At 36.9% G+C, this 22,213-nt stretch overlaps 1 protein-coding gene across 2 annotated transcripts; it reads left to right on the forward strand.

Moving 5' to 3' along the window:
* Positions 1-1,149: 1,149 nt before the first annotated feature.
* On the forward strand, positions 1,150-21,930 carry AFM (afamin). 2 transcript variants are annotated; one of them, XM_019962910.2, is made up of 15 exons: positions 1,150-1,301; positions 4,925-4,973; positions 5,272-5,404; positions 6,111-6,322; positions 7,101-7,233; positions 7,874-7,971; positions 8,762-8,891; positions 10,753-10,967; positions 14,491-14,623; positions 16,640-16,737; positions 17,774-17,906; positions 18,918-19,141; positions 20,192-20,324; positions 20,959-21,020; positions 21,773-21,930. In XM_019962910.2, the coding sequence occupies exons 1-14, from the start codon at positions 1,214-1,216 to the stop codon at positions 20,992-20,994; spliced, it is 1,815 nt and encodes a 604-aa protein (XP_019818469.2). In that variant the 5' UTR covers positions 1,150-1,213; the 3' UTR covers positions 20,995-21,020; positions 21,773-21,930. The 2 variants fall into 2 exon arrangements, with proteins under 2 accessions (XP_019818469.2, XP_070647674.1); XM_070791573.1 differs by having other exon boundaries at positions 1,168-1,301; positions 5,238-5,404.
* Positions 21,931-22,213: the final 283 nt, after the last annotated feature.

The raw sequence follows: 22,213 nt of genomic DNA on the forward strand, positions 1-22,213 counted from the left end.
AGTTTAAAACTGTAAATGTGCCTTTGTCTAATAATTTCTCACCAGTAACTTTGGCATCCATTCATGAAACTGATTTAGATCAGTTGCTACTGTGAGAGTTACAAATGATTATTTACATTTATTAGTTGATCTTCTTAAAGAGAGAAGAGCTTTTGTTTCCTCTCCTTTTATTTTAATTTTGTATTGGTATAGATTCACGGAATTTTAAAACAAAATTCAATGTGTTATAATGCATTCCTTTCACTATTTACGTTATTGTCAAGTTGTCCTATTGATTTCTATTTTCTTTTGACATGTCGCCATTCGTTTTTGAAACTTTTCTTAGTTTTAGAAGTTCAAGATTCTTACAGTAGAGAAGAGTGTTTAAAATGTGATGGAGGCACAAAATGGGCTCCAAGGGCACCAAATAGCTACCTGGTAGCTATTGTTTTTGTGTCCTTTTAGTGGCCATAACTAAGAGAAGAAATAGATTTCTTCTTTTATATCATGTACTGAAAATATTTCCTTATTTAGGATCATGATCTTAGTATAGGTTCCCAGAATTTGAGTGACTGGTTGAAATAACACAAACATCTTTTTTATAAAATTTAAAATGTATGTATTTTTAAATGGAGGATAATTGCTTTATAGAATTTTTTTGGTTTCTGTCAAACATCAACATGAAAAACACAAACATCTTTAAGGCTATTAATTCTTATAATAAACTTGATCAGAAACTTTTATTTTGTGGGTACTTGCTTTGCTATATGTTTACTGGAATAACATCTTATTTTTCCCCTAATTTTATCAAGTATATAAAATTATTTATTGCAAATTCAACTCCTTTTGATTACCAGAGAAATTCAGCATCTTTTTAGTTATGCTTCCTCTTTGGTGAATTATTTATTCTTGTCCTTTCTCTTTTAGCGTTTGCAATAGTTCAAGATTTTTTTTTTTTTTGGTTGTCTGTTTGACTAGGTATTGTGCATACTTAACCTGTGGACTTCTTTTTCTAACTCAATAGATTTTTCCAGTGAAACACTGAGAGAATTTTTTTCCTGGTTAATAATTAGCAAAAAATTCTGCAGAGTGATCAAATAAAAATCAAATATGAGGTATATGAGAAATAGGTTAAGCAAGTTACTTTTTTACTAATAGTGTCAAAGAATAATATAAAAACTTGATTTTCCTCATTCATGTTACTTTTCTTTTGTGAATGTGATTTCTTAAAAAAATGAAACAGTTAAAACTTACAGGTTTTGTTATTTTCTTTTTCTTTTTGACTGAATCCCTAACCTTGCCCACACAGCCTCAAGATGTAGGTAAGAAATTTCCTTGTCTATCCTCTAAGGAATGACTAAATTGGGCTAATTTCTAATTTTTAACTTCGGTTTCTTTCAGTTTAAATTTTCACTTGCTTTTTTTCTCCCTCTCCCTAGTTTACATATACTGATCAGATACCCTGATCTAACCTTTCCAGATATTGTATTTTGGATCATATTACTCTATCTACTGACAGAGACAATTATCACACCCAGCAATCGGTCACCAGCATAATGGTAATATAAGAAGTGTTGCTGGGAGATATAATTTGGATTTGAAACTATTAATGTTTCTTGCAAATATGTGTAGTGTATGGAAACAGTGGAACATTAGACATGAGTTGAGATTTTACTGGAACTTTGGTCGTTCGTTGTATTTCCTAATTACGTGGTAAACACCTTAAGAGTATGCAGACCCTGCTTCTTCCAACTGTACACACTTGGCAAATTTTTAAATCCCTGCAAGCCTGTACATTTCCTCAAGCCTAGCCGAAGCAGCGTCAGCCTGGAGGAAAGTGTGACTTTTATATTTCTTCTACTCAAAGAGGGAACATTTTGAACTTCACCTGTTCGGAGGTGTTTTTTTGTAATCCTTCTGGCCTGAAAGGACCATCTTTTTGCAGTTCACCAAGGTGCTGTAAGTGTTACCATGCCCTGAAGTTGTGGATGATGTCTTAATTTGGTATCCCCTACAGTGCCTGCTGGGGCTTCCCTTGTAGCTTAGTTGGTAAATAATCTGCCTGCAAAGCAGGAGACCTGGGTTCGATTCCTAGGTCAGGAAGATCCCCTGGAGAAGGAAATGGCAATCCACTTCTGTATTCTTGCCTGGAGAATCCCCATGGACAGAGGAGCCTGAGAGGCTACAGTCCTTGGTGTCACAAGAGTTGGACACGACTTAGCAACAAAACCACCACCACCACCACAGTGCCTGCTAGTGAGCCCAGTCACAGGGCTTAAAGAAGGATAGTCATTTTTGAGTTGTCCTTCTCCTTTGCCCCTTATAAAAACATGCTTTAAAAAAAGTTCTGTTGATTTTTGACTCCTATATTTTTGCATTCACATTTTCCTTTGCACTTCTGTTACTCCTACCAAAATTCACGTCCTGCTGATTTCTCAACAGGACAGTTGCAAAAGTCTCCTAATGAGCGTCTTGATTTCCCCCTTTCCATCCATTCATTCTTACGTCTATTTGACAAATAGTTCTTGTTACTTTCTTTTTTTTAATTTATTTATTTTTAAATTTTATTTTATTTTTAAACTTTACAATATTGTATTAGTTTTGCCAAATATTGAAATGAATCCGCCACAGGTATACATGTGTTCCCCATCCTGAACCCTCCTCCCTCCTCCGTCCCCATACCGTCCTTCTGGGTCGTTCCAGTGCACCAGCCCCAAGCATCCAGTATCATGTATCGAACCTGGACTGGCGACTCGTTTCATACATGATATTATACATGTTTCAATGCCATTCTCCCAAATCTTCCCACCCTCTCCCTCTCCCACAGAGTCCATAAGACTGTTCTATACATCAGTGTCTCTTTTGCTGTCTCATACACAGGGTTATTGTTACCATCTTTCTAAATTCCATATATATGCATTAGTATACTGTATTGGTGTTTTTCTTTCTGGCTTACTTCACTCTGTATAATAGGCTCCAGTTCTATTTGTTAGGTACTGTGGGAGATCCCAGAACATCAGACATACCATTACCTGGCTGGTATTTCTTAGTTTGGAGAAATGATGATATTACGATTCTATATAAACATTTTCAGTGGCTCCTCATGGTTCCTAGTTGAGGCCCAAACTCCTCAGCTTTATATGAAAGGCACACATAACCTGGATCCAGGTTCTTTCTATCTGTGGTTCCATTACTTTTCTTTATGACTCACTTTCTCATCAAAGTGGAAGATTAATTGATTAATTAATGTTCCCCAAACATCCCAGGATTCCTTACCTTTGCGCTTTACTCACATCATTCTCTCCACACAGAAAGATGAGCTTCCTTACTTCTCAGCTAGCTGAAACCTTGGACATTTTTTAGGCTCAACTTATATACCCCTCCTCCTATAATTCTTTTCTGGTTCTTCACCCAGAGACCATAGGCATTCCTGTTACATGTTGTTGTTGCTCAGTTGTTCAGTCATGTCTGACTCTTCGCGACCCCATGGACTGCAGCATGCCAGGCTTTCCTGTCCTTCACCATCTGCTGAAGCTTGCTCAAACTCATGCCCACTAAGTCAATGATGCCATCCAACCATCTGGTCCCCTGTCATCCCCTTTGCCTCCTGCCTTCAATCTTTCCCAGCATCAGGGTCTTTTCTAATGAGTTGGCTCTTCGTATCGAGTGGTCAAAGTCTTGGAATTTCAGCTTCACCATCAGTCCTTCCAATGAATATTCAGGATTGATTTCCTTTAGGATTGACTGGTTTAATCTCCTTGCAATCCAAGGGACTCATAAAAGTCTTCTTCAATACCACAGTTAAGAAGCATCAATTCTCTGATGCTCAGCCTTCTTTATGGTCCAACTCTCACATCCATCCATGACTCCTGGAAAACCCACAGCTTTGACTATATGGACCTTTGTCAACAAAGTAATGTCTATGCTTTTTAATATGCTATCTAGTACCCACTTTACTGTAGAATATTATATACATTCTACATTGGATTACAGTCATGTTCATGAGTCACCTGCACTATGAGAGTATTTAGGAACCCAAGGTCCAGGGGAGATGTTTTAGTTATCATTGATTGCCTCATAGTAACCAGTGCAATACTTTGAAAAAGTAAAGACTCCATAAAAATAGCCTGTATGAACAAATACAAATGTGTTCTGATAAGTATATGCTTATTGGAAAGGAACCAGTGGTGTTAGACTAGTTCAGAGATCACCTAAATATCTGTGTCATAATTTTGGCTAGTATCATAATTTTGGAGAAGGCGATGGCACCCCACTCCAGTACTCTTGCCTGGAAAATCCCATGGACAGAGGAGCCTGGTAGGCTGCAGTCCATGGGGTCGCGAAGAGTCGGACATGACTGAGCAACTTCACTTTCACTTTTCACTTTCATCCATTGGAGAAGGAAATGGCAACCCACTCCAGTGTTCTTGCATGGAGAATCCCAGGGACGGGGGAGCCTGGTGGGCTGCCGTCTATGGGGTCGCACAGAGTCGGACATTACTGAAGTGACTTAGCAGCAGCAGAAGCATCATAATTTACACTACCATCAGCATGCCTGGCATCTCTTGCTGGGCACAACTGTAGCATTATATCACTTAACAATGAAACTTCATACTACTTTTCTAGTCATACCTGTTATCTAGCATGGAAATGGTGCTTGTGTTTGATGGTTGTGGCTGGGGAGCCATCAATAGTAAATATAAAGTCTGGTGAGTTTGAGATTAATTCAAGCCAATTCAATTTAATGAATATTTTTAAGCACATAATCAACTGTGATTAAGATGTAATATTTGGCTCATATGATGTCTCTTCTTCATATTAAATATGCTATTTTTTTCTATATCATTTTTTATTTTATACTTTTAAAATGTATTACATATAGTAATTTATTGGTAAAATATTAAAATACCAGGATATATAATAACTTAAATATCTTTGCTTTCAGATGATGTCAGAATCACCCAGAAATTTATAGATGATAACATTGGATATATGTGAGTTCCTCTAAACTTGTTTTGATGATGATGGTGCTTATATAAGCATATCTGATATATTCTAGAATTATTAATGCTAATATATTAATTAAATATATGCCATTAAAAAGTGAATACAGTATTAAAGAAAAATTCAGATGAGGCAATTGAATTGTCAAGAAGTTATAAAACGTAGAGACTTCACATTTTGATAATTTTCTAAGGTTAGTCAGCAAGTGGGTGTTCCTATGAGATTTTGGTTGGACATAACTGGAAATTCTGCAGGTCACCATTGTGTACTCTGTGTGGACTATTGCAGCACCATCATTGCATTTGCTCAATATATTCAGGAGGCATCCTTTGAAGAAGTAGAAATGTTGGTTAAAGCCATGACAGAATACAGAGATAAATGCTTGGCTGACAGGACATTCCCAGAATGTTCAAAATTAGCTGTAAGTACATTGTTTGCATTTCTTAAACAAACGAGCTTATTTGTCAATACTGAGAGAATTTTTGGCTTGAAAATATAGAGGGATGCTCTATGCTCTTGTTGTTACTTTGCCTGACTTCAGTATTTAGGATAAGGCCCTTTCTTAGGAGAGATGCAATTCTGTGTACTGATGCACAGGAGGGCTTGACTATGAGCTTGCAGTCCATGCCATAAGTATTCAGGCAGGAAGACTAAACCGATAGCTTGGCAAAGTGCACAGAAGTAAAGTTACTTTCTTTACCTGCCTCTCAATATGTACTCTACTGTCACACCCCCTTTTCTTGGCATCCTCCCAATAGAGTAACCACCTGCATCTCTAGAAAGCTATTACTAAACATTACCGCTAAATACTTAACCAACCCTTTACACTCTGACCCTGTTACCTAGAGAGAGGGGAAAAAAAAAAAAAAAGCCACTATGTAAAGGAGGTGTAGGCAGAAGAGAGATAGGAAGAGGTTAAGGGGACTCAGGATAGGATAGAGTTTCCCAAAGCGTAGGATGGTTGTCAAGGCTGTGGGTAGAGATGCTCTGCTGGTAATATTGGGAACATCCTGGAATCTCTTTCTCAAAGAGTGACACTCAGCACTCATTGTTTCCACTGTGTCATCTCAGAAGCCTGAAAAATGTTGCAATGAATAAAATGTGTCTTTTCCTTTTCTGTTGTCCAGAATGAGGTTTTACTGGAAAATATATGTGCCATGGAGGGACTGCCACAAAAATATAACTTTTCACACTGCTGCCATAAGGTCGACTTTGAAAGAAGACTCTGTTTCTTCCATAATAAGAAAGCTGATATAGGACTTTTGCCTCCTCTCCCTACTCTGGATCCTGAGGAGAAATGCCAGACTTACAAAAATAACAGGGAATCTTTTTTGAATAAGTAAGTTGAATTTTAGTAGAAAAATCATCTAATTGCAGAATTATTCTTAGACTAAATCCAGTATCTATTCCAAATGAACATAGCTGGGTTTACGGATCAATTAGTTTATTCAACATGCATTTGTGTGTCAGATTCTGTGGTCATTGTTGAGAAGATGAACAAGATATGAAACCTGCTTTCAAGGTCCTTTCAATAATGATGTGCATTTTCTAATGGGATAAGCCCCAGAACCCAAGTGTGTGCATGGTACAAAAGCAGTACTACAGGAAATATATGGTCTTTCAAAAGGGAAGGTGCAGCTTTTACCAAAGATAAATATTAAGTCAATGGATGTTTAGCAGTGCAATAGTTTCAGAAGCAGAGACTTTTTCTGGAAAGCTTAAATCACAAAGTTTTCTTTTTACATGTAAGTGATTATGATCTCTGAATCTCAGATGGAGTCTGTATAGGTAGCTGTTCTTTGAGCATGACAAGGAGAGCTGCGGACCATCTGGCGTCATGGGGAAGAAAAGAGAATAGCCAGGGTCTTGCATTCATGATTAGAACTGCAATCATCATTTTTATTTGGGAGTTGGCAACTTCAGTGGTGTGACATTTTTGGAGACTCAGTAATGTTGCCTTCCTTTGAAGCCTTCAGTAATGGGAAATCCTTCTTCCTCTCAACTTAATTGTTACAACTTGATCTTGTCTTTTTTAATCTTCTCTTTCCCTTCCCTTGCCTACCATTCCTTCACTTCTTTCCTGTTTTTCCCCCTTCCCTCCTTCCTTCCTTTTGAAGTTATGTTTATGAAGTTTCCAGAAGGAACCCCTTTGTTTTTGCTCCTACACTTCTAACTGTTGCTGCTCGTTTTGAGGAGATGACTAAAACATGCTGTGAAGAACAAGAAAAAGCTAACTGCTTTCAAACAAAGGTGGGCATTCCATTTATTCCATTTACTATTACATATATTCATTCCATTTAACACAGGTAGGTATTACACTTATTAAAAGGACAGGGAGTTACCCGAAATTGTAGATCTTTACTTAAATTATAGCAAAAGAGTTTTTTTTTTTACCACTTATCAGCCGTTCTCTTGTCACTTTCACTGTTGTTTCAACCCATTCACCACCTGCTGACTGATCTAAATGTATTATTACTTGAGACCTTTGAAAAATTGCCCATTTCTAGGGTCTCTCTTCTGATTTTGTCTCCTTGTAAATTGGAAGGAAACACTAGTGAGTAACTAACCAGGGTAAAAATTACATTTTATCTTCTATCTTGGACAAGTCCTAAACCATATAAGTGAATCATCCTGGGAGACAGGGACAAGCTTACTGCACACTGTACTTCCTAGCAAGTGTAATTTAGTCATCAGGAAGACTGGCTCTGCCTTTATAATGTGCAACACATTTATATTTATTTTGATATACATATTTCCTGAGATAAAAAACCCTATAGGTTTTCTATTTCTGAGGAAACATTGGAATTGTTTGGTTGACATGTGGTTAGGAAATAAGAGAACAGTGGGATTTTTCCACTTACTTCAACAGAATTTTCTGTTTATCCCTCAGGCAGAACCTTTCATATACTATTTAAAAGCATTGTCTTCTTATCAAAAAAATGCCTGCAGGGCACTTATGAAATTTGGACGACAAATCTTACAATCTATGTGAGTTTTATAATCTATCTTTTGTTTCTATTTGTACTTTTTTTGGTTTGTGTTCCATTTTTGTTAAATTATTGATGACTTTTTATTTATTCTCTTCTTAGATCCTCAGGGGTTTTGAGGTGGGGGTTAATATGCTTGGATTGCTCAGAACCAGGACATTAGATCAGGATGAGAGAAGCCCTGAAAGGTGGGGAGACCCCAGAGAGAAAGAAGGCTACTTCTGAGTTAGGTTTTGGTTAGTTGGGAATCTGAATGGGTCTGGGAGTTCCCAATCAGAGTTTTAAAACCTCCCAGTGCTTTAGACATGACTTATCCATCCATCTTTGACTTTAATAACTAGGAAACGATCTTCTAGGGATACATTTTATTTCACATCTTACCTAGCCAAAGAGCAATGGTACTAGTGCAATGTTTTGTGAGAAATTCTGAGATTTCAAATAGATCAGTTACAAAGGGTGCTGTGATGAATTATCTATGCCTGCCATGGACTCACAAGAAGAAATGGTGGTCCTTAAAAAATATGTTTTGCTATAACAATTGTGGAAGAGGGCATACCTTTCAGGCCTTTTTCTCCCCCTAGTCCTAGAACTAGAACTCAAAATATCAACCTAGGATTTTCAAAATGATCATGTGGGCCAAGTAATGTATAAACAGTTATTTGGAAAAGCGATTGGTGAAAAAACAAGGATACCAATGCTTACTGCAGCTACTTACACTGTATTAGCAGAGAACTTCCTTTTGTCTATTTGCTGTTCAAGTTGTTTTAGTGGTTTATCAATTCTGCTTCCAGAAACATTGCTATACTTAGTCAAAAATTCCCCAAGATTGGATTTAAGCAACTTACCTCCCTTCTAGAAGATGTTTCTTCCAAATATGATGGATGCTGTGAAGGGGACGTTGTGCAGTGCATCCGTGGCAGGGTAAATATTCTATAAAACCAAGCAAAAATGGTGATTTACGGGGGGATATTTTTTATTCTGAAGTTGCCTTAATGTGTGGCTACACACCACAATATAATCATAATGTTAATAAATTGGGAATAACAGATAGCACTACTATATATAAAACAGATAAATAACAAAGACCTCCTCTTTGGTACAGGGGGCTACATTTAATATCTTGTAATAGCTTCTAAGGGAAATGGAAAAGAATCTGAAAAAATAGTATGTAATCTCTTACATGTATGTTCAGTTATATATATATATATATATATATATATATATATATATGACTGACACTGACACACATTGTAAAACACCTATACTTCAATAAAAATTAATTGTTAAATAACATGAACCAAATAAAACTTAAAAAGAAGTATTAACAAATGAGACCAAATAAAGCATTGGAGTTCTTAATGAATGAGATTGCTTTTAGATTACTTAGTTGATTCTATTTTATGTGACTAAATGCACATGACATAATCCCCAGGAATTTATAATTTGTGAACATTTATTCAGCCGGACTAAAGTTTTCTTTAATATTGCAAATACTCTTTTAGAGATATTAGAAATTAACAATAAAGCTCAGAAAACGACTGGTGATCTTTATGTTTTTAAGAGTTGCTTTCTCTGAGTTTCTTCAGGATATTAGGAACGATCTTTTCAAATAAGTGAATATGTTCATTTAAAATAACTCTTATTGTAGTCTTTAAAGTGATTCTCTAAGGACATATACTGGTAAATATAATAGTGACCTAGCTGAAGTTGTTCATGCATACGAAGGTAACACAATTAAAAATAATCCTGATTTCTTAGTTGAAATTAGTTTTTTTTTAGTGATTTTTTAAATTAGTCTTACTGTTTTAAATTCAAAACAAAACATCATGTTCATTAGATAACTTGAATTTTGGAGTATGAAGATATATACATTTTATTTCAAGCAATGGACAATAGATGTCCCCAAGAATTATTTTGTCCTTAAATTTATTGCAATGAAAAGCAGTCTCACTCACTGTTTATTTGTGTATTATTTGGTCACTTATAGGGATGTTGGTTTTATAATAGTGAATATAATGTACTGAATTAGGATATAATTGAAGAGTTTTCTGTGAAGTTTGGAGCTGAGACTAAGGGATCATATTATATTTTTAATATCCTTTTTTCTGATGGCTTTATGTAGAAATAAGAGCAATTGAATGGTATATTTCATTCAAAACAGAAATGAAATTTCAGACAATAAGTGATGTGTTGCCCTGAATAATGATGGCCTTAGGTGAGATGTATATTTGTCTGCAAAGATGGACTCCCTGGTTCTATGTGGTTTGCTGGAAACATGGTACAGACCTCCATTCCAGTTCTCATCTCAGCCTAGAGCTCCATCTCATTCCTCACCTTCAGTGTTCCCCAGAGGAAGATTCCAGGTAGGGGAACAGCTTGAGCAGAGTCAGAGGGTCTGGAATAGTCCAGTGCTTTGATGAAACTCATTGTAGTTCATGTGAAGCTGGAACAGAGAGTAGGAGAAATATGCAGACTCATTCTGAAGAGTCTGGAGGAAGAAGCAGGGGTTAGACCACCTTTAAGAAAATTCCAGCTAATATGTAATAAATTTATGAGTCTATTTTTCATAATTATATCATCTAAAATCCTACAAAATCAAGCTTGCATTAAAATGAAAGGTCACAGTATTAAATCAATACAAAATTTAATTAGCATCAAATTAGTTGGTGAAACAGTTCTTGATATTATAGATATGGTTGGTTTTGCATTCCATTTATGAAGGAGAATCTAGCCCTGAAGAACTTATGAAAATAAAGTCATTTCTCATTCTTATTTGATACAGAGCAAGGTTATGAGCCATATTTGTTCAAAACAAGATTCCATCTCCAGCAAAATCAAAGACTGCTGTGAAAAGAAAATACCAGAGCGTGGAGAGTGTATCATTTACTCCAATAAAGATGATAGACCAAACGATTTATCTTTAAGAGAAGCAAAATTTATTGAAAGTGACAATGTGTGTGAGAAACGAGATGCTGACCAAGCGAACTTCATGGCTGAGTAACATACCTCTATATTGACATTTATAAGGCAAACAGAAACTTATGACTTGATCTATTTTGGCTAACTTGGGTGGAAGATATAGGAACCATTTAAATCATTGGGTATACCACATAATTTTTGAAAATCACGGTTTTAGATTGTAATCTTTTTACATTATTTTAGAAATTGCAACTGCATATGACAGTGATGGCTAACATTTATTGAGTACTTGATATGTGCCAGACAGTGGGCTAAGTACAGATTATCTATTTTAGTTTTCACAGCAGTCATGTAAAATAAGCATGAGTTCTCCCAGTTTTCAGAAGAGAAAACTGAGGTACAGGGAAGTTAAGTAATTTGTTTAAGATTCACAGTTAAAATATGGCAGACTAAGGATATGATCCAGGAGGTCTGACCTAAGAATTTGCAGGCTTATCTGCCACACTCTCCCCTCTCTTCTCCCCCAACTCCCACCACTGTTTAGCTGACTTGGAAGCAAAAGGACTAGATTTGAATCCTGGTAGAATCACTGGGACAAGTTAACCTGTCTGTATTTTAGGAATTGTATATAAAATTCATATGAGAATATTAAGTCATTCAAAGTTTGTCAGTAATAACTCTGGGTTGACCAAAAAGTTTGTTTGGATTTTTTTTCTGTAAGATGTTATGGAAAATAAATGAACTTTTTGGGCAACTCAATATAATCCAGGGGCTTTACCAAGTTAAACAGGGGTTTTGCCTCCAAAAAGCTTTCATCGATAGAAGTGTGATGTGGAAAGAGACAGCCTCATAAATATATGAGTGCAAGAAACACTCTTTAATTTCTGAAAGCACTAGACCATAGGCAATATGGGGATAGAAGAGGAAGTCCTTGGGAACTCTGAAAAGTCTTGACGGGGAGGAGGTACTTGAAGAAATGCTGATAATCTGGATAGAAGAGGTAGAACACTGATAGAGGTGTGAAATGCATGGTGTGTATGTGGTTGTGCTAGGGTTTCTGCAGTGAGAGAAGAGGGTAGGGAGAGGCACATGGGGTCAGATCATCCAGATAAGCTAAGTAACAAGATGCCACCGAAGGGTTTTCATTGAAGAATAAGGAAGGACAAAATCACTTTTGTCTTTTAGAAACTTCATCTGGAATGAATCCCAGTTTGGGGCTTAGGTGGTTGGTAAGTAGTTTTCAGACTCAATGAGATGGGAAGTATGGGGGAAGGTTTGTGGGAAAGAGAAACTATTTATATTTGACCACATTGATTTCCCAGGTGGCGCTAGTGGTAAAGAACTTGCCTGCCAGTGCAGGAGGTGTACGAGATAAGAGTTCAATCTCTGGGTTGGGTAGAACCCCTGGAGGAGGGCATGGCAACCCACTCCAGTATTCTTGCTTGGGGAATCCTATAGACAGAGGAGCCTGGTGGTCTACAGTCCATTGGGTTGCAAAGAATCGAACACAACTGAAGCAATTTAGCACACACACATTGACTTTGAGGTGCCTGTGAGGTAATGCAGTGGAAATATCATAAGAGGATTTTATATATGAACCTGGAATTCTGGAAGGATGTCTGGATTGAAGATACAGGTTATTGAATACTTAGCCAAATTTTCAGTGCTTCGCATCTGTCAATCAATTTAATTTTCAAAACAAACTCTGTGGTTAGAATACTTTCCTCGATCATCATTTTGCAGGCAAGGAAACTGAAGCACAGAGGTTAAGTAACTTGCTCCAAAGTCACACAACTAATATTTGGTGGAGTGAGGGTTCAAATGCAACCACTGTGGCTCCAGATTCCTGTTCTTATAACCACTGAGCTCTATTGCATCTCATGAATCATGGATGCTCAGTCAAATTAAACTAAATCATTGATGCAGTGCATGTCACTTGTACCTGACATAGACTTGGTAAATGGAAGCACTTTTCATCCTTATCCTCATTTCTCATCATCTCCATCATCATCACCATGACAACTACGATAGGGTAGGAAGCATGGGGAGAAATGATAGAGCAGCGATGAACATGCTGAACCAGAAACAGCTTACGATGCAGTTTTTCTGGATGCCAATATTTGATGCAAGACCTCGGTGGATCTGCCACGCTAGGGGTTTTCTTCCAGGGGTTTTTGTTTACAATATTTTGGTGGTGAGATTTTAGGTGCAATTTTATTTCTGAGGAAAAGTTCATGCCTTTTATGAAATATTAAGGGGAACCCTTGATTCTTTAAATACCACTGCTTTAGAATATGAGACTGTATCTCACAACTGGGACTGAGAAGGTAAATGGAGAAGAGGAGAGATGTCAGAAAAGCCAAGATTAATCAAGAGAAAAAGGCTACAAGACAAAAAGAGATGACAAAATTCCCTTGGACTTGAAAAACTTTTGTGACGTATGACTCTCACAAAACATAGATCATTTTTACTTAATTTGAAAGAATAAAGATGATATTTCTATGAAGAAAATTGTAAATAGCACAGGGTAGTTAAAGAAAACAGCTCTCTTGAGAAAAGAGTTGGCTTGGTTTAAAAAGAATGAAGTAGGTGTCCTCTAGGACCTAGGTTCAAATTTTACAAAGTGAAAGTGTTAGTTCCTCAGTCGTGTCTGGCTCTTCCTGACCTATGGACTGTGGCCTGCCAGGCTTCTCTGTCCATGGCTTCAGGAAAGAATACTGGAGTGGGTAGCCATTCCCTTCTCCAGGGGAATCTTCCTGACCCAGGGATTGAACCCAGGGCTACCTGCATTGCAGGCGGACTCTACTGTCTGAGCCACCAGGGAAGCCAATAGCCAGGTGCTTTACTGGGCTGAGGCAGTTTCCTCAGCTGTGAAACACTACTTATCTTGAGGGCTAAGTGAAGTTAAATGAGACAGTGTTTTATAAAGGCTAGGAAGCCAATCTTTGTCTCCTATGCCCAAAGCTTGATCCAATGCCTCGCACCTACTAAGGGCTTAATAAGTGTTAGCCTCTTCCTCTCCCTTTCCCCCTTTGTCCTCTAATCACACCCACCTGTACCCTTATAATGCCTCACTGAGGCCATGGAAACGACTGCCAATGATTTGGACCTGCAGGGGTGATTACTCCCATAACTGACAAGTGACAGGATGAAGTAATGGGCAAAGTCTGCTCCACAATCTTTCCCCAGGTGCACCGGGAGTGAGGAGAAGCCATAGTCCCCAAATCTCAAGATGGAGGTTGAATGCATTTTCCAACAGAATTATACTTGATATGTATTTCCTAAAGTATTGGTAGCATGATCTACTATTTCTGATGATTTATGGATAAAATTATTTTAACAATGAATAATAAATACCTCTAACCATTCTATCCCTCCAAGTAAAAAACATTGCTATTTTAAAACATAATATGGAAGAAAATCTTTGTAACATGGTCTCTTTTGTCAAAATGTCCTCTTAAGCCACTCCTCTGCCAGAGAAAGATGAAAGAGGATTTGAAGGCAGACTCAGTAATAAAAGGTCTCCCCAGAGTAAAAGATAGCAGGATTTGAAGTTCTCTTTCTTGAAGTTCTAATGTACAATATATTTTACACATCACAGGTTTCTTTATGAGTACTCAAGGAGACATCCAGAACTGTCCACACCAGAACTGTTAAGAATTGCTAAAGTGTATAAGGATCTCCTGAAAGAGTGTTGTAACATGGAAAACCCTCCTGAGTGTTACCGTCATGCGGTAGGTTCCATCCTAGTAGGCTCAGAGAATTAAACAAAACAGCAAACACTTAAAAACTATCAAATTTTATTATGGTTCAGAGGGTACAAAATGTGATTGATCAATCTGAGTCTATCTAAAATTCAGTGTAAGCTGATCACTGCGAAGACCAACATCATCTGGGTTACACATAATGTTTAGAACTATGAATCCTGTGTGTTGAGGTAAAAAACTCTTCTGATTAAATATTTATATTTTTATTTATGTGCTCTTGTGTTTTCTTGAGCCATCTTGGATTTTTTATGATCATAAAAATAATAAATGATTATTAAAGATGATTAAGAAATTACTAAAAGTTATAAAGGAAAAAGTAAAAACTTTCTGATTTTGTCCTCAATAAATACCTTTAATTAACATTTTTTTCATCTTTTCTATGCATATATGAATATATTTATATGGATGTTTACAACTAAGATTGGGATATTATTTTCCAAAGAAATTTTTGGATTTATTTTTATTTATTGTCATAAAAAACATTTTACATTATTAAACAGACTTCAAAAAATTCACCTTATTTTACATGATGGTATTCCATTGTAATAATATATCTAAATGCTCTCCTCCTATATCTTTGACATTTTGGACATTTATTTAGCTTTTTAAAAATTTTATAAGTGACCCTAAGTATCTCATTTCATTCATCTCTATTAATAGTTATGACTATTTTCTCAAGATAGATTATCAGAAGGAAAATTACTACATCAAAATATATAGATTTTAAAATAAAAAATAATTGATACAAATGACTAAATTGCTACCTAGAAAGTTATTACCCACATATATGTTGAAAATCTTCATTTCACCTCCACCTTCACTAACACTGCACATGAAAATTAACTTTGCTAAATAGTGACTGTGTTTTAAGAATTTAGTTGACTTTTGTAACTTTTTATTTTATATTGGGATATAGTTAATTAAAAATGTGATAGTTTCAGGTGCATAGCATAGTGATTCAATTAAACACTTAAGAATATATTTTATGATGGAGCTAAGCTTTTCCTATCTGATTTTAGCTACTGTAGTCATAATTTCCTGTGAACAGTTTGTTCACATCTTTTACTGATTTTCTTGTTGAAATTAGTGTGTTTTTAATATCCATTCATATGCATATGTATGTATTACAGAAATTAATTATTTGGCATTTTTGATTTGCTTCTCATTCAATTGATATGTGTTGCTTTGCTTTGCTTAAAAAATTACCCCCACTTGCCAAAAATGCCAGTTTATACCCATTCAAAATTGAGCAAGAAGTAAGAATACTTGAGTTTCGTCCAGCTTTGCCACTGTCCCTAACGAGGAGGTCTGTTCCTGATCCTTAAATGGAGCATAGTGCTAGAAAATTCTTTTTATTTCATGAAGATACAATTCATCCTTCAGCATCCTTCCACTGGTGTGTAGTTTTCTCCCTGGTGGCCACTTAGCTGGTGTCCAACTTTATGCTATGTGAGAGTTTGTCAAATATTTGAAGACAACTACTGGAGGTTTTAAATTCCAATTCTAAATGATTAAAAAGATGGTATAAAAAAGATATATGTGATTAAAAGATATGTGATTAAAAGTGTTCTGTAGCAACACTTGCCTATTGGGTAATTCTAGGCAAGTCCCTTGACTTCACAGGACCAAATGACTTCTCTGGCCACTTTAAAGGGAAAATTTATATGATCATTGTCAGCATCAGATTTGAATTCCACTTTGTAGACTTTAAAGCTCTATAAAATATACAAGGTAATGATGAAAATTTAAATTTCTGCATTTTGGCAAATGCCATATCTATATATCTATCTATAATTAAAAAGATTCAAATTCTAACATACATATATAGAAAACTACCCTCAACTTGTTGACTAATTTATGATAATGATAGTTTGAAAATACTATGTAAGTATAAAAAAATAAATTAGACAAGTCAACATCAATCTTATGATTAAATTTATGATTAGATAAAATTTTCAAAAGCATGGTTGTTCTTATTTTCAGGAAAATAGATTCAATGAGACAACAGAGAAAAGCCTCAAGATAGTACAACGAGAATGTGAACATTTTCAGAATTTGGGGAAGGATGACTTGAAATACCAGTAAGTTGTTCAAACAAGCAGGTTAACCCTGGTGACCAGGATAAAATAAAGATGGCCACAAAGTGTCAAAAATTTAGCTCAGCCCTTTTGTGATGAATTCATAAATTCTGGGAAAGAATAATATCACAAGAGTTAAGAATTCACATCGAGCTGTCATTTTAAAACTTTATCAGAAATCAGGCTAGAAATGGAAGAAATATAGGATTTTGGACAAATTGATTATCTAATGCTTTAGTTTTTGTTTAGACTTATCTTTTTTACTCTCAACACAGAATTGCTGGATTTTGCCCCATTTCAGGCATAGGGAATGAAATGCAGCAAACTTCAGGTTGTTATATTTTCTCAAGGAAAAGATGCTCTTCCCAAGATTTAAGCCCATCTTATGGAGTTTAAAGAAATAATTTTGGATTTGCTTAACACTTTAATATTTGTTTTTTAAGTACTTTGTGAATATTCATGAATAATATGAAATTTTTTCTGAATTTTTAAAATTAATTACCATGCTAATGTATTATACATTGAAACCAAACATCTTCAAAACAAAACACAGTTTAAAAAATATGTTTTCACTATTTCTGCACTTGGGTTGTTAGCTGGGAACTCAGCCCATGAAAGATCTTTGTTTCTTGCTTCTTTCATCTCAGATTATCTTTTTCCAACATGTATTTATTAAATTTTCCCTTTGAAATGTTTATTCACAATGCAAAGGATTTCAAGTAGGACTTTACATACTAGCTAGCCAAGATACTTGCTGCCAAGATGCTCCTATCATCACAGATGACACACAATGGGCAAATCTGATAGTTTCTGAATTGTCATGAAATTAGAAGGAATTTTCATATGCAGAGATCTATAGGAGGCAGGATGCAGGAAAATGGCGGGTAAAGAGACTGATCTCTACCATTTTATGAGAGAGCTAAGATTCACATTGCCCTTCCATTGGTTGTCCCTAGCCTTGCAGGGTTGGGGTTTCAGGTGGTTTATCAAGGGAAGATGAGCTTCTGCTTTTGTTCAGATCAGACATATGCTCTTTCAGCTACCTCATCAATCTTACGAAGCTAGCCCCCCAGCTCTCCACTGAAGAACTGACCTTTCTTGGCAAGGAAATGGTGATGGCTTTGACCACCTGCTGTACCCTGAGCGAAGAGTTTGCCTGCGTTGATAATTTGGTGAGCCTGGCCCACATACCTGACTGTTCCTAAAAAGAAAAAAAAAAGGGTACCTGCATTCATTGATTTATAAGTGATTGTCTGTCTTCCTCTCTCCATTATTTTTAACATTGTTAAGCAAGGAATATCAAGTTTTATTTTTAGCTATCTGTGTCAAAATCCTGAAGAACTAAAGAGAATGTCTTGAATAGTTGGTTGGGGGTCTCCAGATCATCTTTCTTACTTCTTTTTTTTTGACTGCACTGAGGCTTTGTTGCTGCATGTGAGCTTTCTCTACTTGCAGTGAGTGGGGGCCACTCTCCAATTGTGGTGTATGGGCTTCTCATTGTGGTGGCTTATGTTTTTACAGAGCAGGGGTTGTAAAGCATGGGCTTCAGTTGGTATGCATGGGCTTAGTTGCCCTGCAGCATGTGGGATCTTAGTTCCAGGACCAGGGATCAAACCCGTGTCCTGTGCATTGACAAGCAGACTCTTAACTACTGGACCAACAGTCAAGTCCCATTTCTTATTTATACTAGAAGTAATTTGTTAGAGCAAATGACTTGGAATCATAGTATTGTTTCAGGATGACGGAGAAAACTTCATAATTTTAAACAACACTATAAATTCTCCTTGTCCCACCATGTCAGTAAGAGAATTGCTGCTTCCAGTCCAGTTTGGGTTGGGCATATCTCTTTAGGTCTGGGGTGGCCCATATGTGGGGGATCCCAGGAGGGGACTAAATCTAAGGGTCACTGTGTCCTGCTGATGCTTTCGGTTAGCTGTTTGCAGCTCTCAGCTCAAAGTCACAAATTTGTATATACATTAAGCTTAATCTACATGAATTTAAATTACTATGGTTTGAATTTTTGTTATAATGCCATTTAGTACCTCAGGCTCTATTTTTTTTTCTTTTGTGCATAGCGTCATATTATGATTGCAGAAGCTTTTCTGAGTTGACAGTGATATTAGAACAAACTAACAATTCATCTACCATATTTCAAAACTCCATTGCAACTTTCATTGGTACAGGTGGATTTAGTTCTTGGAGAGTTATGTGGAATAAATGAAAATCGAAATATCAACCCTGCTGTGGACCACTGTTGTAAAACAAATTTTGCCTTCAGAAGGTCCTGCTTTGAGAGCTTGGAAGCTGATAAAACATACGTACCTCCATCTACCTCTCAAGGGTTATTTACCTTTCACGCAGACTTGTGTCAGGCTCATAACGAGGAACTCCAGAGGAAAAAAGACAGGTACCAACCTTCTCTTCTGTTCATCATTTTCTTCAGGCTGAAGACACGTCACGTTTTAATGAGAAGTTTTATTGTAGTGGATGTGTGATCTTGATGTTATAATCCTGTTCCTTCTGTCAAACTGTCCAGTCTGTCTAGTTATAAAACTCAGTCTTTTCCTTTGCTAGAGATTTGGAGTGTCCAGACTGTGATTTGGAAACGTGAGTGAGGGAGGCCATAAAAAGGCTCATAGGAGGTTCATAATGAATCAGATTTTCTTGAGAGAATGTCATAGATGCTTGCTCCAAGAATCTCTCTTAATGTTTGAAGATATGAGAGGCCCAGAAAGGATAAGGATTTTGCTTTTGTTTTCTCAGGCAATGCTATAAATGCCAAAGGAGCAGATTTTGGGGAGGAGGTAGGCAGTGTCTGTATCAAGTGAAGTGGAAACAGAATTCAGTTACTGAGGAAGAGAGACTGCTTTGAAGTGAATTTTCTAGAAATATCAAAAGTTACATATTCTACAATATTGTGCACAGTGAAGACTTACTATGCTGCTGCTGCTGCTGCTGCTAAGTCACTTCAGTCGTGTCTGACTCTGTGCGACCCCACAGACAGCAGCCCACCAGACTCCCCTGTCCCTGGGATTCTCCAGGCAAGAACACTGGAGTGGGTTGCCATTTCCTTCTCCAATGCATGAAAGTGAAAAGTGAAAATGAAGTTGCTCAGTCGTGTCTGACTCTTTGCGACCCCATGGACTGCAGCCCAGCAGGCTCCTCCACCCATGGAATTTTCCAGGCAAGAGTACTGGAGTGAGACTTACTATATGTTCCCACATTTTATACAATTTTGTCCATAATTACATAAGCCTCCAAAGAATGTTATCATGGAATCCATCCCATGTGTTTAGCAGAAAGGTTTCAGGACCTCTTTCAAAAGTAGAATATTTTAACTTTTTACATTCACCTAAATGGAGATTTCAAAGATATAATTCTATAACAAGCCTTTTGGAGAAGAGGGGTTCCAGAAAGAAACTGTTAATTGATTCTGTTTGACATCATTGGGTCACAGGTTTCTTGTCAACTTAGTGAAACTGAAGCCTGAACTTGCAGGGGAGGAACTGTGGTCGTTGCTGGCGGATTTCACGAATGTGGTGGAGAAGTGCTGCAAAGCCCAGGAGCCTGAGGCCTGCTTCAAGGAGGAGGTATTTCCAGCTCTTTTCTCTGGAATTCAACTAGTATTCCTGGTCCAAAAAAGAAAATGGAACTCCCCACAGGACCCTGCTTCCTCCTTGCAACGTCTCCCTCCAAGTCCATCCACGTTGTTGCAAATGGCAAAATTTCATCCCTTTTTATGTCTGAGTAATATTCCATTGTGCATACACACCACGTCTTCTTTATCCACTCATCTGTTGATGGACATTTAAGGTTGCGTCCATATTTTGACAATTATAAATAATGCTACTAGGAACATTGGTCTACATGAATCTTTTCATTAAAAATTTTATTTATTTACTTATTTGGTTGCACTGGCTCTTAGCTGTGGCATGTGGGGCCTACTTCCCTGACCAGGGATTGAACCCAGCGCCCCTGAATTGGAATTGCAGAGTTTTAGTCACTGGGCCACCAGGGAAGTCCCTGGGCTGCATGTATCTTTTCAAATTAGTGGGGGTTTTTTGATTTATATGTCTGGGTCATAAGGCAGTTCTATTTTTAGTGTTTGGAAACCCTTGTACACTGTTGGTGGGAATGTAAATTGGTGCAGCCACTGTGGGAAAACAGTATGGAGGTTTCTGAAAAATTTTCTGTATGTTTTTATTTCTATTTTTTCTCTCTCAGAGTCCAAAATTGGCAGCCAAAAGTCAGGCTGCTTGAAAAACATCAAGTAAAACCCACCTAAGGTAATGCCTTCTATCTCAATCAAAGGCTAAATGTATCGTTAACTTCTTTGGTTATTTTTGCTTTTCCCCTCTCATGCTTCACTGTTGATTTCTAGTTCATCACCTAGGCCTTGCACTAACATTTCTGGTTTATCCCCCTGGCCTTGCACTAACAAACCCCAGTACTGGTGCTGTAATGTGTCTCTGGGTGTCAGTCAGTCTTGATGGCTGGGATGGCCCTACTGTGTTTGTGTTAGCACTGCCTTACTGCCCTAACAGTTTTCTGAATATAAAGACATCCACTCTTCTGCCTTCCTGCCACTGCACTCAGATGTCTGGACCAGAAAAGAAAGGCAAAGAATCTATTAATATGAAAGTTCACAGGGGGAGGAGGGGGCTGGGATGGGCAGACAGGCCTCAGTAACTTGTTCTAAGAGCCTTACTGCAGGATTTACATAAAAGAAAAGTGATATGTTTGTAATTTCAAAAAGGTATATAAAGGACCCCTTTTCCCCTGCAGTTTCTGAAAGACTTACTCACAGACTTTAGGAACAAAAGGTTGAATAGATATAGCATGATGTTCAATGTCGGGAAACAGAGACCTCAACACCGCCCCCTGCCTCCCCGCCACCTGGCCAGAGGGCAGGTTTGGATCTGCAAAAGGAAAAACATAGTTACCACTAAGAGTTTTTTTATGGGATATCTAGGCACATATATGGCTTTCTATCATTTCATATTCCTTTGCTGCACAAGATACTGTTTTTTCTTTCCAGGTTTCTGAGAACAGAGAGGAAGATCAACTTACCTATTTCCTAGCTGTCCTGTGGTGAATTTCATTTTCTGAAAAGAACACAGTAAACAGATTCTTCTGTACCTATTGTCTGAGATAATGTTATTGCAGCAAGCAATAAACAACAACATTATAAAGTTATTTCTCAAAGACTAATGTCATGTGTCAACTTGTTAACAAAATGAAACAACCGAGTCATTCATTCCATCAGCATCATTGGTTCACTGGCTAAATGTACTTCTTTTTTTATAAAAATATTTTTAAAATTTTTTCTTTTTAAATTAATTTTTATTGGAGTATAGTTGCTTTACAATGTTGTGTTAATTTGTACTGTACAGCAAAATGAATAAATCTATGACTTTATGGGAGACAGGACTCTGAAATAGCAATTCTGTGGGCAGAATACTCACAGATTCTGTTCTTG

This window comes from Bos indicus, chromosome 6 (assembly GCF_029378745.1).
Source record: "Bos indicus isolate NIAB-ARS_2022 breed Sahiwal x Tharparkar chromosome 6, NIAB-ARS_B.indTharparkar_mat_pri_1.0, whole genome shotgun sequence".
In the NCBI taxonomy this organism is placed as follows: domain Eukaryota; kingdom Metazoa; phylum Chordata; class Mammalia; order Artiodactyla; family Bovidae; genus Bos; species Bos indicus.

Bases quoted from the DNA above. Each gene is read 5' to 3' on its own strand.
- AFM (XM_019962910.2), top strand. From the start codon at position 1,214: ATGAAACAGTTAAAACTTACAGGTTTTGTTATTTTCTTTTTCTTTTTG. The intron at 7,234-7,873 runs GTGGGCATTCCA...TTTATCCCTCAG, and splicing joins CTAACTGCTTTCAAACAAAG to GCAGAACCTTTCATATACTA. The intron at 16,738-17,773 runs GTAAGTTGTTCA...ATGCTCTTTCAG, and splicing joins AAGGATGACTTGAAATACCA to CTACCTCATCAATCTTACGA.